This window comes from Lethenteron reissneri, chromosome 54 (genome assembly GCF_015708825.2).
Source record: "Lethenteron reissneri isolate LAM-NWPU_2019-01 chromosome 54, ASM1570882v1, whole genome shotgun sequence".
NCBI classification, from domain to species: Eukaryota; Metazoa; Chordata; class Hyperoartia; order Petromyzontiformes; family Petromyzontidae; genus Lethenteron; species Lethenteron reissneri.
In genome coordinates this window covers 417814-431808 of record NC_083832.1, presented here as the reverse complement: position 1 = coordinate 431808, position 13995 = coordinate 417814, and the positions used below count along the sequence as shown (strand labels likewise).

General features: G+C 55.0%; 1 protein-coding gene across 1 annotated transcript in view; it reads right to left on the bottom strand.

Moving 5' to 3' along the window:
• The window catches only part of LOC133356448 (plexin-B1-like), a 46840-nt gene that overhangs the window by 8492 nt on the left and 24353 nt on the right, over positions 1-13995 (bottom strand). The window contains 11 exon segments of the mRNA XM_061573981.1: positions 4-63; positions 870-1016; positions 2729-2795; positions 4007-4188; positions 5805-5817; positions 5819-6014; positions 7184-7275; positions 8054-8199; positions 9409-9459; positions 9461-9505; positions 11352-11522. Coding sequence (XP_061429965.1) covers positions 4-63; positions 870-1016; positions 2729-2795; positions 4007-4188; positions 5805-5817; positions 5819-6014; positions 7184-7275; positions 8054-8199; positions 9409-9459; positions 9461-9505; positions 11352-11522 — 1170 coding nt within the window.

The following is a 13995-nucleotide window of genomic DNA, read 5'->3' as shown; positions in this document are numbered from 1 at the left end:
CACCGGCGCCTCCCCTACCGCGCCGTTGGCCGCAAACATCTCCTCCAGGTTCACCTTCAGGGTCTGATTCGGCACGCACAGCGACACAAGACAAAGATTCCCCCCCGTAAATCTTAATAGACTGTTGTTGTCTCACCAGTGGCGATGTTTACACACCACACCAGGTACTCATTTGAGGCCGAGTCGACCTAGGGTAGGCCCGCAATCGGTTCAGATAATCGTCACCGGTCTTGGTAGCCGTGAGCGGGGAATCCAACTCGGGTCGCCGGGTTCGTAGTGCAGCGTAGCGCTGACCGCTACACTGTCACTCCCCAGGAGCGCGCACACACACTCGCACACTCACACTCGCACACTCACACGCACACACACACGCGCACACACATACGCACACGCACACGCACACACACACCTCGCACACTCACACGCAGACACGCAGACGCACACAAAAGATCCCCCATATAGCCTTAACAGACTGTAGGGGCAAGTGCTGTTAGCGAGCACCTATGAAGGCCGGAACGGTACATGAGGGGGTGAGTGGGCCAGCACCACGCCCGACCGCCTTTGTCTCCCTAGTGGCGATGTTTACACACTGCACCAGGTACTCATTTGAGGCTGAGTCGACCTAGGGGAGGCCCGGGACCGGTTCAGATAATCGTCACTGGTGTTGGTGTGAGTGGGAATCGAACCCGGGTCGCCAGGTTCATAGCGCAGCGCGCTAACCACTACACTACCGCTCCCCACACACACACATACGCACACACACACGCACACACACACACACGCACACACACACACATGCACACGCACACACACACACACACGCACACACACGCACACACACGTTCACACACGTGCACACACACACGCACCAGCTCCTTGTGCTCGATGTTGTTCTTGAGCAGCGAGTTCTCGTCCAGCGTGAACTTGGCCTTGTGCATGAGCGCATCCACGGGGCCCTTGTCCACGTGGTACTTGATGGCCTTGAACAGCATGTAGAGCGGCTTGCCTCCCGTCTCCTGCAGGGACACACCGGGAGGGAGTGGAGATGCACGGGGACACGGGGACATGGAGAGACACAGGGGACACACGGGGAGGGAGTGGGGACACGCCGCCACGCGGAGAGACACAGAGAGACACAGGGAGGGGTCACGAGGACACGGAGAGACACGGAGACAAAACGGGGCACACCGAGAGACGGGGGGCCAAGGTGAGACACAGGCACGTGGGGGACATGGAGACCCGCGGTGATAGGAGAGATCGTACAAAGGATGAGATGTTACAGGGACACGGGGGGGTTGAGTCAGGTGATCGAATGTAGGTCGTGCCGATTCGTTACCTGTGAATGTGCTCTGTAATAATAAGTTGTTTTGTTAACTATTTTGCTAATTTACCCAGGAAAGCCTCACTGAGACTCAAGTCTCTTTTTCAGGAGGGTCCTGCCAGGCTTATTGCGGTCGCGGCGATGTTGCTGCTGTTGCTGTGTGCAGGTAACATTTCCAGCATTGGGAACGTTTTGGGCCAATACCAGTTACATTTCAGTTACATTTCAGTTACATTTCAGTTACATTTCAGTTACATTGTGTGTGTCTAGCTTGGGAGAACTCGGCAGGAAACCCTCGCAGAACAAGGGGAGAACTAGCAAACTTCACACACACTCACTCAATCTCACTCACAACTCTGCAGAACAAGGGGAGAACCGACAAACTTCACTCGCTCACACTCACTCCATTGCACAAAGACAAAGATCCCACGTGTAGCCTTAACAGACTGTTGGGGCAAGAGCCGTTAGCGAGTAGCACCTGTGAAGGCCGGCACGGCGCACATGGGGGCGGGTGGCCAGCACCACGCCCGACTCAACACGCTCACTCTCACTCACTCTCTCTGTAGAACAGAGGGAGAGTGTACAAGCCCCGCACAGACAAGTCGCCCGAGTCAACAATCGAACCCAGACCCTCCATGCTGTAAAGCAGGAGCACTACACCGTTGCCACCCTGCGGCAGTGGTAACGCCGTTGCCATGGGGCCACTGTGGTAACACCGTTGCCACGAGGACGCTGTGGTAACACCGTTGCTACGAGGACGCTGTGGTAACACCATTGCCACGAGGACGCCGTGGTAACGCCGTTGCCACGAGGACGCTGTGGTAACACCGTTGTCACGAGGACGCTGTGGTAACGCCGTTGCCACGAGGACGCTGTGGTAACGCCGTTGCCACGAGGACGCTGTGGTAACGCCGTTGCCACGAGGCCGCTGTGGTAACGCCGTTGTCACGAGGACGCTGTGGTAACGCCGTTGCTACGAGGACGCTGTGGTAACGCCGTTGCCACGAGGACGCTGTGGTAACACGTTGCCATGAGGACGCTGTGGTAACGCCGTTGATACGAGGACGCTGTGGTACACCGTTGCCACGAGGATGCTGTGGTAACGCCGTTGCCACGAGGACGCTGTGGTAACGCCGTTGCCACGAGGACGCTGTGGTAACGCCGTTGCCATGGGGACGCTGTGGTAACGCCGTTGTCACGAGGACGCTGTGGTAACGCCGTTGCCACGAGGACGCTGTGGTAACGCCGCTGCCACGGGGACGCTGTGGTAACGCCGTTGCGAGGAGGACGCTGTGGTAACACCGTTGCCACGAGGACGCTGTGGTAACGCCGTTGCCACGAGGACGCAGTGGTAACGCCGTTGCCACGAGGACGCAGTGGTAACACCGTTGCCACAAGGACGCTCACCCGCAGGTGCGTGTAGAGGCAGATCGACATCCAGTTCGTCAGCATCTTCTCAGCCACCGTCGTCGTCCTGCAAGAGGGTGAACAGCTCCCTCCGGTCACGCACCGCCCGCCATCAACACCCAACACAACGAACCCCCCCCCCCGTGTAGCCTCAACAGAGTGTAGGGGCAAATGCTGTTAGCGAGCAGCACCTATCAAAGGCCGGCAACGGCGCACGAGGGGGTGGGTGGCCAGCACCACGCCCGGCCGCCTTTTTGTACACATTGCACCAGGTTCCCCATTTGAGGCCGAGTCGACCTAGGGGAGGCCCAAGACCGGTTCAGATAATCCTGCTGGCACTCGAATGAGCGCCCGGTGCGGTCGTCAGCATCGTCGCGGCGAGGAATGTGAACTCCATCATGTGTTACGTATGTATATTATATATTAGATATTTATATTAATATTATTTTTAATACCGTTTGCTTTCCTCTCCTATGCTCCGTACTCCGATTGTGTGTTTTACATTTCTGAGCCCGTGGCTCCTTGCTGGGCATCTGTTTAAAAAGAGCTTCAACCGCTCATCAGATTTCTTCCTCCGTCTAGAGAGAGATTACCGTGCCCCATCAGACCTTGCAACGGCCGATAATCTAGTGGAGGGTAGCGATGGCACCTCCAGTTGTAAATAAAATATTTAAAAATACTCTTTTTTTTTAAACACGCTTTAATGAAATGACTATCCGAGCTGCCCCTCCCCCTGCCCCCTTCCCCCATCGGCCTCCCCCCCCCTCCTTCCACATCCCCCGCCCCTGGGCGTGGCTCCCCGAGGCTTGCCGTGACGTCAGGGACCACGTGGTGATTTACAGGCAACGTGAGTTGAGCGTAGACAATTAGAGCCATTTAAAAAGAATTGTTTAAAATTATATATTTAATTTTCAATTATAGAATATCGTGTTGTCATCAGTATGACATAGCTATACGAAGTTTGCAGTCGATACGACATTGGGAATACGGTTGAAATTGAGTTATAAGATTTTTGGATACGGCAACACATACAGTAAGTTAAATAAAAGCGTGTAAAAAGTTATAAAATATATGTTTTTGATTTTTATGATAGAATATCGTGTTGTCATCAGTCTGACATACCTATACGAAGTTTGCAGTCGATACCACATTGGGAAGTGTGTAAAAGTTGAGTTACAAGATTTTTTTTTTGAGAATACGACAACAGACGAAGTGAGTTAAATAAAAGCGTGTCATAATCAAGATTCCCGCTACGACGACGACAGCGGCGGCGCTCACCGGCGGAAGAGCAGCTTGGGCTTGGTCTCGACGTCGTTGTCGATGATGGCGACGAGCTGCGTCTTGAGGATGTCCGTGTAGTACTCGAGCTTGTCGTGCAGCACCACGGTGACGAGCGACGCGATGCGCCCACAGTGCGCCTGGCTCACGCCGCCATGCTGCATCTCCAGCGTCTGGATGAACTGCACGGAGGAGCGGAGCAGAGTGGGCGGGGGGGGGGGGGGGTGAGACACACAGGCACACAGACAGATAGACACACAGAGACACAAGACAGACAGGCAGACAGACACACAGAGACCACACCAGGCAGACACACAGAGAAGCACACAGACAAACACACAGACAGACACACAGACAGACACACACACACAGACACACACAGACACACACAGACAGACAGACACACAGAGACACTCACAGACAGACAGACACACACAGACACACACAGACAGGCAGGCAGGCAGAGAACACACAGACAGGCAGACACACAGAGACACCACATACAGACAGCACACAGAGACACACAGGCAAGAACAGACACACAGAGACACCAGAGACACTCACAGACAGACACACAGAGAGACACACAGACAGACAGACACACAGAGACACACACAGACAGACACACCCACAGAGACACTCACAGACAGACACAGACAGACAGGCAGACAGACACACAGAGACACACACAGAGACACACAGACAGACACACAGAGATGCTCACAGACAGACAGACACACACAGACACACAGACAGACAGACACACAGAGACACTCACAGACAGACAGGTAGGCAGACACACAGAGACATACAGAGATACACACTGAGATACACACAAAGATCCCCTGTATAGCCTTAACAGGCTGTTGGGGCAAGTGCTGTTAGCAAGCACCTATGAAGGCCGGCATGGCAACGACGGGGGGTGGGTGGCCAGCACCACGCACGGTTGCCTTTGTCTCCCTAGTGGCGCTGTTTTCATTTCCCACGGTATTCATTTTGAGGCTGAGTCGACCTAGGAGAGGCCCATGACCGGTTCAGATAATCGTCACCGGTGTTGGTGGCTGCGAGCGGAAATTGAACTCGGGTCGCCGAGTTCGTAGCGCAGCGTAGCGCTGACCACTACACCACCGCACAGATACGTACACACGCACTCCGCTCGATTTAGATTGCGTCTCACTCTGTGTGCGTGTCTCTCTGTGTGTGTCTCTCTGTGTGTGTGTCTCTCTGTCAGTGGGTCTCACTCTGTGTGTCTCTCTGTGTGTCTCACTCTGTGGTGTCTCTCTGTGTCTCACTCTGTGTGTGTATCACTCTGTGTTTGTCTCTCTGTCCGTGTGTCTCACTCTGTGTGTGTGTCTATCTGTGTGTGTGTCTCACTCTGTGTGTGTGTCTCACTCTGTGTGTGTGTCTCTCTGTGTACGTCTCACTCTGTGTGTCTCTCTGTCTGTTTGTCTCACTCTGTGTGTGTCTCTCTGTCTGTGTGTCTCACTCTGTGAGTGTGTCTCTCTGCGTGTGTCTCACTCTGTGAGCCTGTGGGTCTGTGTGTCTCTCTCTGGCTACGTACAGCGCGTACACACAGACACCTCTCGTAACCTCGTCGAGGGTACCCAGCACCTCGCCGTTGAGCTATCGGACCGCACACCCTGGCCCGCGAGACGGTCGGACTCCGCTCAACTCCGGCCCAGTTTGGCGCGTGACCCGTGACCCCGCGACCCCGTGACCCCGCGACCCGCGACCAGCTTTCCACTCCCGCCCGCACCAGGCGCGCCGGGCTACACCGAAGCTGACAGCGCCGACGTACCTTGATGAGAAGAGTTGCTGTTGAGCAGGTTGTGGAAGCCCGTGAGCGCCGCGTCCCACGAGGGCGACGCGGGAGGAGGCGCCGCCCCCTCGCACAGCAGCTGCTGCTGCACCGGGAAGAAGATGCGCTCCACGTAGCGGTGGTACTCGAGGAAGGGGATGCCCGTCTCGTCCACCAGCACGTCGAGGTCCGACATGTCCGTCACAAGGTCTGGAGGAGGTCGGCGCACGGCGGAGACGGCCGTCAGGAGGGGGGGGGGGCGTCATGGCGACCGTCGTCACGGCGACCGAGCATCACAGCGACCGGCATCAATTAGCATGGGTTGGCTACATACGGTGCGATAGAAGTTCAACGTACGTAGATACAACATCGTGGCAACGATCGCGACCCTTGGCGCCTGCTGTATGTTAGAGGCTCTCTCTCTCTACTCGTAATCGCGTGGATTTGTCTGTGTCCTCCGGTTTTCTCCCTTCCACATTTAGAATCAGCATCACGTGTGAGGAGTAATTGGCTGATACGCATGCCACGTCGTGGCAAGCCACTTCGTTGAGCCATCATTTGTGATAGCCAGCTCACTTCTGAGTAAGTAATATTTAAAATACTTTTTTTAAACCACGTTTTAATGAAATGTAACGTACTCCTAATGGCACGACTCCAGGAAGCGGCCGCGAGGCTTGCCATAACGTAAGTGGCCGTGGTCATTTACAGCCAATGTCAGTGAGCGTGGACAATTAGACCCAAGCCGAAACATAAGATATAAAAGAGATGGTTTAAAAAAAAAGTTTTAATGATAGAATACAGTATTGTCATCAGTATGACATAAGTATACCAAGTTTGCAGTCGAAACGACATTGGGAAGTGGGTTAAAATTGAGTTACAAGATTTGAGGATACGGCAACAGACAGCGAGTTAAATAAAAGCGTGTAATGATAAACAGAGCTACTGTAGCTCGGGTGGGGCCTTGCCTGGTAAAAGAAAAAACGGTTTGATAATTTAGTAGTTTTCGCGACTTGAACGAATGGATGCAACTGGGAGGCGAATCCCATGCAAAGTTGTTGAGCAGTTAAACAAAAAAATCTACACAGCTCAGTAGGGCCCTTGCCTGGTAACATAAAAAAAAAACGTGTTCACGGTTTGGTTTAGCAGTGGCATGGGAAGCAGCACCATGACAATCCGCATCGCGGTAATCTGCACCGTCACGTCCACCGGCTATCCTTGTCCAACCCCAGCACACCGCCACCGATGCACCGCTGCCAAGAGTTGGTGGGGGGGAGGGGGGAGGCGGCCCGGGGGGAGGTAGTGGGGCAACGGGGAGGGAAGGGGGGAGGGAAGGGGGGGAGGGAAGGGGGGAGGGAAGGGGGGAGGGAAGGGGGAGTCACCTGCGAACTCGCGCCGCACCATGTCCCGCACTTTGTCCTCCATCCTGGTCATCTCCATGAGGATCTTCTCCTTTTCGCGGTTGGCGTTGTGTCTGCACGGCGAGCCAGCGTCACCACCACCACACGACCACCACAACGACGACAACAACGTTAATCATGTCAACCAGCACTTGCATCAACGATGTTGTAGTGACATACAATGGGTCACTACGGCGCCTAGCACCATCTACCGACAGAGAGCGGAATGGTGGGTATGGTGGCCCTCTCTGCCAGCAGAGGAATGATGTCATGGAAGAGGTCTCTGGGGCTGGCAGAGTAGGGGACAACTGAGGACGTAGTAGTCCGATTGGCCGGCAGGGACACGTGATGGGATGTAGGCCAAAGGTGACAGAGGGGCATGTTCTAGTTGAGTTCCATAAGGAGGCGTGGCCCAGGGCGGAGCCAGGGAGGGGACACGTGGAAGGCGCTCCAGAACCTTCTAGGAGGCTCTGGATGGGGGCGTGTCCGAGGGCGGAGCGGGGCCACGCTGAGGGGCATATGGAACCTGCCGTGCTGCGTCTCCTCTTTGGTCTTCGTGCTCGGCATCGTGGGTGAGGCAGTGTGCCGCCTGACCTGACCCGACCCGTTTGTGTAGCTACCCCGTTGTGGTCGCAGAATAAACGGTGTTGCCTCCTGAATCGGTGCGTCTCTCAAGTGAACCCACGACAATGTCAACCGCAATGCAATTCCCACGACGCGACTCTACGATACTGGCGAGTAGGAGGCGGGAGAGGAGGATGGTGGCGGGAGAAGAGGAGGGGGACAGGGGGACAAGACGAGGCGGGAGAGGAGGCAGAAGAGGACGGTGGCGGGAGTGGAGGTGAGCATGACCGGAGGAGGAGAATGAGGGCGATGATGGCGAGTAGCAGCAGGAGGAGGCCCACGGCAATGCCGGCGATAGCCCCCTTGGAGAGCAGGCCGTCCCCCGTCGAGTAGCGCACGCGGCCCAGCGGGAAGCGCAGCACGCCCATGTGCACCTACACACACGCACACACACGTACACACACACGTACACACACACGTACACACACACGCACACATACATATATACCCGTCATTCGGTAACGTCACCACGGCGCCTGTGCCAGGCCAGATGCACTTTGAGGCCACGTGAAGTGGCAAACACACACTCACACACACGTGTACACGCCCGTACATGCGTACACGCACACGTGCACAGACATATTTACACACGCACACACGCACGTATATGCATGTGTATAAAGGCATACACTCACACGCATGTGTGCACGCTCGTAAATGTGTACACATACGTATACACAACTATATACACACACAACGAAGAGGAAATAAAGATCCCCCGTATTGCCTTAACAGATTATTGGGCAAGTGCTGTTACAAGCAGCTATTAAGGCAGGAATGGCACAGAAGGGGGTGGGTGGCCAGCACCACATCCGGCTGTCTTTGTCTTCTCAGTGCTGATGTTTACACACCACACCAGGTACTCATTTGAGGCTGAGTCGACCTAGGGGAGGCCCAGGATCGGGTCAAATTAATTATCGTCACCGGTGTTGGCCGTGAGCGGGCATCGAACTCGGGTCGCCGGGTTCGTAGCGGGGCGTAGCGCTAACCGTTACACTACCGTTCCCCCACATGAGTATGCAATGGCTTGGGCATGCGGGCTACACGACCCAGCTGAACGCAGCCTCGCCCACCGGAGGAGCTCGCCGATGGGAATGTGCCAAGATATTTCAAGGACCTGCGAGCCCCTCACACAATCCCGCGTCGCTCATCCGCCCTCCGCTGATGCTGGAGGGCGACTGCCGCCGCCGCCTCCTCTGCACACCACCTGCGAAGGCCGCCACGGGATATGACGGAGTAACTGCGGCCAGCACCACACCCAGGGAGCGGTGGCGCAGCGGTCAGCACGCCGCGATGCGAATACCGAAGATTCTCGCTCGTGGCCAACATTGGTGACGGGATACCTAAGCAGGATCTGGGTCTCTCCCTAGGTCGACTTGGCCTTAAATGAGTGCCTGGTGCTGCATGTAAAAACATCGCCACTGGGGAAACAAATGGGCACGGTGCTGGCCACCCATCCCTTCGCGTGCCGTGCCACCATCAGATGGCGCCGGCTTGCAGCACTTGCCCCAGCAATGGGTTGAAGGCTATAGGGGGGATCTTTGTCTGTGTGCGAGAGAGGGGGGGGGGGAGGCCACACGCACTATGAGCTGGGGGAGGTCGCCGTCACCGTCTCGACGCTGGCGCCGCCGGGAGGGTGGAGGAAGTGGCCAACGTGCAGTTCAGAGAACGGTCGATAATCTACACATGGACAGAGAGACACGCACACAGAGTGAGACAGAGACACAACAACCGCTATTCGTCACAAAGCAGCGGTGATGTAACCACGGCGCTTGTGCCAGGCTAAGTGCACGTTAAGGCCACGTGAAGTGTCGAACGCCTGGTGGCAGGAGCTCATAGGGCAGACCCAGGTGCCATGGGTTGACTGACTGAGATGAGTGGCCGATGCACCACCTGTGCCCCCTACTGTGCCAACTTGCTGTGCTTTAGCCGACCGGTGTTCCGCTCGTTGTTGTGAGCGTCGCTCCTCTGATCTCCGTTGTTGCTGGAGAGCGACTGCCTCCAACTGGCCAGTAGCGTCCTTCACAAGCCTCCTCCACAGGGGCCGATCGTGATACCGCTGGTACCAGTCATTGGCAAGTCCACTCAGCTCCAAATCCTCTTGTACCACATCACTCCATCTCTTCTCTACCCCATGCCGCACCCGTTGAGCCCTCTCTATCCGGCCAAACAAAAGCTGTTTATAGTTTAACACGTAGGCTTTTGCGACCAACATCATCTATAATACAAGTTTTTTTGGGTTAGATCGCGTAAATAAAAATCTGTTTAGGTATGCGGTGGCTGGGCATGTGGGCTACATGACCCAGCCAATGCAGCCTTGCCTGCAGGAGGAGCTCACCGATGGGACTTTGTCGAGATCTTTCAAGGATTTGTGAGCTTCTCACACAATCCAGCCTGGTTAAACCCAGGATGGATCGTGGGGCAGGCCTAAATGTGTCTAACCGGCGAAGATGTTCCATTAGGGGGGTCCATGTTTTGCAAGTATAAAGAAGGGAGGGCATGACCGTGGCCAAGAAGACCCAAAGTTTCGTGTTGAGCGACCGACCAGGTAGCTTCCACACAGCGTTACACAGCCGATGAAAAGATGCCACTCGACTGATTCGACATGAGACCTCAGCTGTGAAACCGGAGCTGGTCATGAGTACATTGCCGAGGTATGGAAAACTCTCCACTCTCTCTACAACTGTCCCATTACCAATGGGGAGCTGAGGGGGTTTCGAGTGTTTGATGGCACAAAATATCCAGACAGGTGCTTAGTTTTGGCATGTTCCAGGTTCAGAAGCAGCGCCTCCAGCTCCTCCTCTGGGTGAGCAGAAATCACCAGATCACCGGCATACATAACATGGTTGACCAATAGGGAGGCATCCCTTGACCACACCCAGGCATCGATCAGTCTCCCATTGTATCTGTACCAAATTGAGATTCCTCCAGCACAACCAAGAACGAAAAACAACCCAAAGCCCAGATCTATTGATGGTATCATAGGCCTTGACAAGGTCAATAAAGCAGAGATGTAGGTCCTGTTGGAATTTCCTGCACCTCTGCTGTAGCTGAAGGACAGAAAATATGGAATCTGTGCAGGATCGACCTGACTTGAAACCACATTGGGGCTCCGCAAGCCTCTCCCCTCAGCATGCCTAGCAAGGCGATGTTCAATAATCCTTGCCTGGCACACTGAGGAGAGAGATGCCCCTGTAGTTGTTACAGGCTGTGCGGTCCCCCTTATTAAAGAGGGGAACCACCAGGGCATCCTATGAATCCTGCGGAACCCATCCAGTGGGCCAGACTGTTATTATGATGTCATATAGGGGAGTCTGCACACAAATGCCACCCTCCCTCAGCATTTCGCTTGGGAGATAATCTCTGCCCGGCGCTTTTCTTGGTCTCAGACTCTGGAGCAGATGGCACTTCAGCAAGCCACTCACAGGGGGTGACAACTTCTTCCAAGTCCACGTGCCCACAGAGGTCCACGTGCACACAGAGGTCCACGTGCACACAGAGGTCCACGTGCAACGTGACTACTGACCTCCTCCTCCTGCCCGTAGCCAGCCTCGTCGCCGCCGGCCCTGGCGCTGGGCTGGGTGAGCGGGGGCTTGCAGTAGAGGGAGGAGCTGTCCATCATCTCCACCTTGCACTGCTCCTCGCCGATGGTCACCTCCACCTCCTCCTTATCCATGGCCTTGTTCAGGTTCTGGCCCTGAGGACGAACGGAGGCAAAAAGACCCCCCCCCCCCCGTCAGTCGCGTCGCTCACTCACTCACTGAATCACTCACTCAGTCACTCACTCAATCACTAGCTCGCACGCTCGCTCAGTCACTGAATCACTCACTCAGTCACTCACTCAATCACTAGCTCGCACGCTCGCTCAGTCACTGAATCACTCACTCAGTCACTCACTCAATCACTAGCTCGCACGCTCGCTCAGTCACTGAATCACTCACTCAGTCACTCACTCAATCACTAGCTCGCACGCTCGCTCAGTCACTGAATCACTCACTCAGTCACTCACTCAATCACTAGCTCGCACGCTCGCTCAGTCACTGAATCACTCACTCAAGTCACTCACTCAATCACTGGCTCGCACGCTCGCTCAGTCACTGAATCACTCACTCAGTCACTCACTCAATCACTAGCTCGCACGCTCGCTCAGTCACTGAATCACTCACTCAGTCACTCACTCAATCACTAGCTCGCACGCTCGCTCAGTCACTGAATCACTCACTCAGTCACTCACTCAATCACTAGCTCGCACGCTCGCTCAGTCACTGAATCACTCACTCAGTCACTCACTCAATCACTAGCTCGCACGCTCGCTCAGTCACTGAATCACTCACTCAGTCACTCACTCAATCACTAGCTCGCACGCTCGCTCAGTCACTGAATCACTCACTCAGTCACTCACTCAATCACTAGCTCGCACGCTCGCTCAGTCACTGAATCACTCACTCAGTCACTCACTCAATCACTAGCTCGCACGCTCGCTCAGTCACTGAATCACTCACTCAGTCACTCACTCAATCACTAGCTCGCACGCTCGCTCAGTCACTGAATCACTCACTCAGTCACTCACTCAATCACTAGCTCGCACGCTCGCTCAGTCACTGAATCACTCACTCAGTCACTCACTCAATCACTAGCTCGCACGCTCGCTCAGTCACTGAATCACTCACTCAGTCACTCACTCAATCACTAGCTTGCACGCTCGCTCAGTCACTGAATCACTCACTCAGTCACTCACTCAATCACTAGCTCGCACGCTCGCTCAGTCACTGAATCACTCACTCAGTCACTCACTCAATCACTAGCTTGCACGCTCGCTCAGTCACTGAATCACTCACTCAGTCACTCACTCAATCACTAGCTCGCACGCTCGCTCAGTCACTGAATCACTCACTCAGTCACTCACTCAATCACTAGCTCGCACGCTCGCTCAGTCACTGAATCACTCACTCAGTCACTCACTCAATCACTAGCTCGCACGCTCGCTCAGTCACTGAATCACTCACTCAGTCACTCACTCAATCACTAGCTCGCACGCTCGCTCAGTCACTGAATCACTCACTCAGTCACTCACTCAATCACTAGCTCGCACGCTCGCTCAGTCACTGAATCACTCACTCAGTCACTCACTCAATCACTAGCTTGCACGCTCGCTCAGTCACTGAATCACTCACTCAGTCACTCACTCAATCACTAGCTCGCACGCTCGCTCAGTCACCTGAATCACTCACTCAGTCACTCACTCAATCACTAGCTTGCACGCTCGCTCAGTCACTGAATCACTCACTCAGTCACTCACTCAATCACTAGCTCGCACGCTCGCTCAGTCACTGAATCACTCACTCAGTCACTCACTCAATCACTAGCTCGCACGCTCGCTCAGTCACTCACTCGCTTGATCAATCTCTTGCTCGTACAGTCACTCACTGGATCGCTCGCTTAGTCACACGCTCACTCGCTCGTTCACTCACTCACACGTTTGTTTGCTCATTCGAATGCTCACACCCTGATACCCATACATGCCCTTCACACACAAAGACAAAGATCCCGCCGTATAGCCTTAACAGATTTTTGGGGTAAGTGCTGTTAAGGAGTAGCACCTATGAAGGCCGGCATGGGCATACGAGACGCTCGGTTAGAGCGCAAGTTTTCGCTTCTTGAACCGAGCGAGGTTATTATTGCGCGTGGGTTTTTATCCTGCTGCTGAATCGCATTAAAATGAACACCCAATGCAGGACCCCTCCTGAAATAGAGTCCCACGGACTCAGTGTGGGTGAGTGGGCGAGTGAGCGGTAGTGGGGGAGCGGTGGTGTAGCGTTTAGCGCTACGCTGCGCGACGAACCCGGCGATCCGAGTTTGAGTCCCACCCACGGCCAACACCGGTGAGTGAGTTGGTGGCTGTGAGTGGGTGTGAGTGAGTGACTGGGTGAGTGGGTGTGAACGGGTGAGTGAGTTGGTGGCTGTGAGTGGGTGTGAGTGAGTGACTGGGTGAGTGAGTTGGTGGCTGTGAGTGGGTGTGAGTGAGTGACTGGGTGAGTGGGTGTGGACGGGTGAGTGGGTGGGTAGGTGTGAGTGAGTGAATGGGTGAGTGGGTGTGGACGGGTGAGTGAGTGGGTAGGTGTGAGCGAGTGACTGGGTGAGTGAGTGGGTAGGTGTGAGTGAGTGACTGG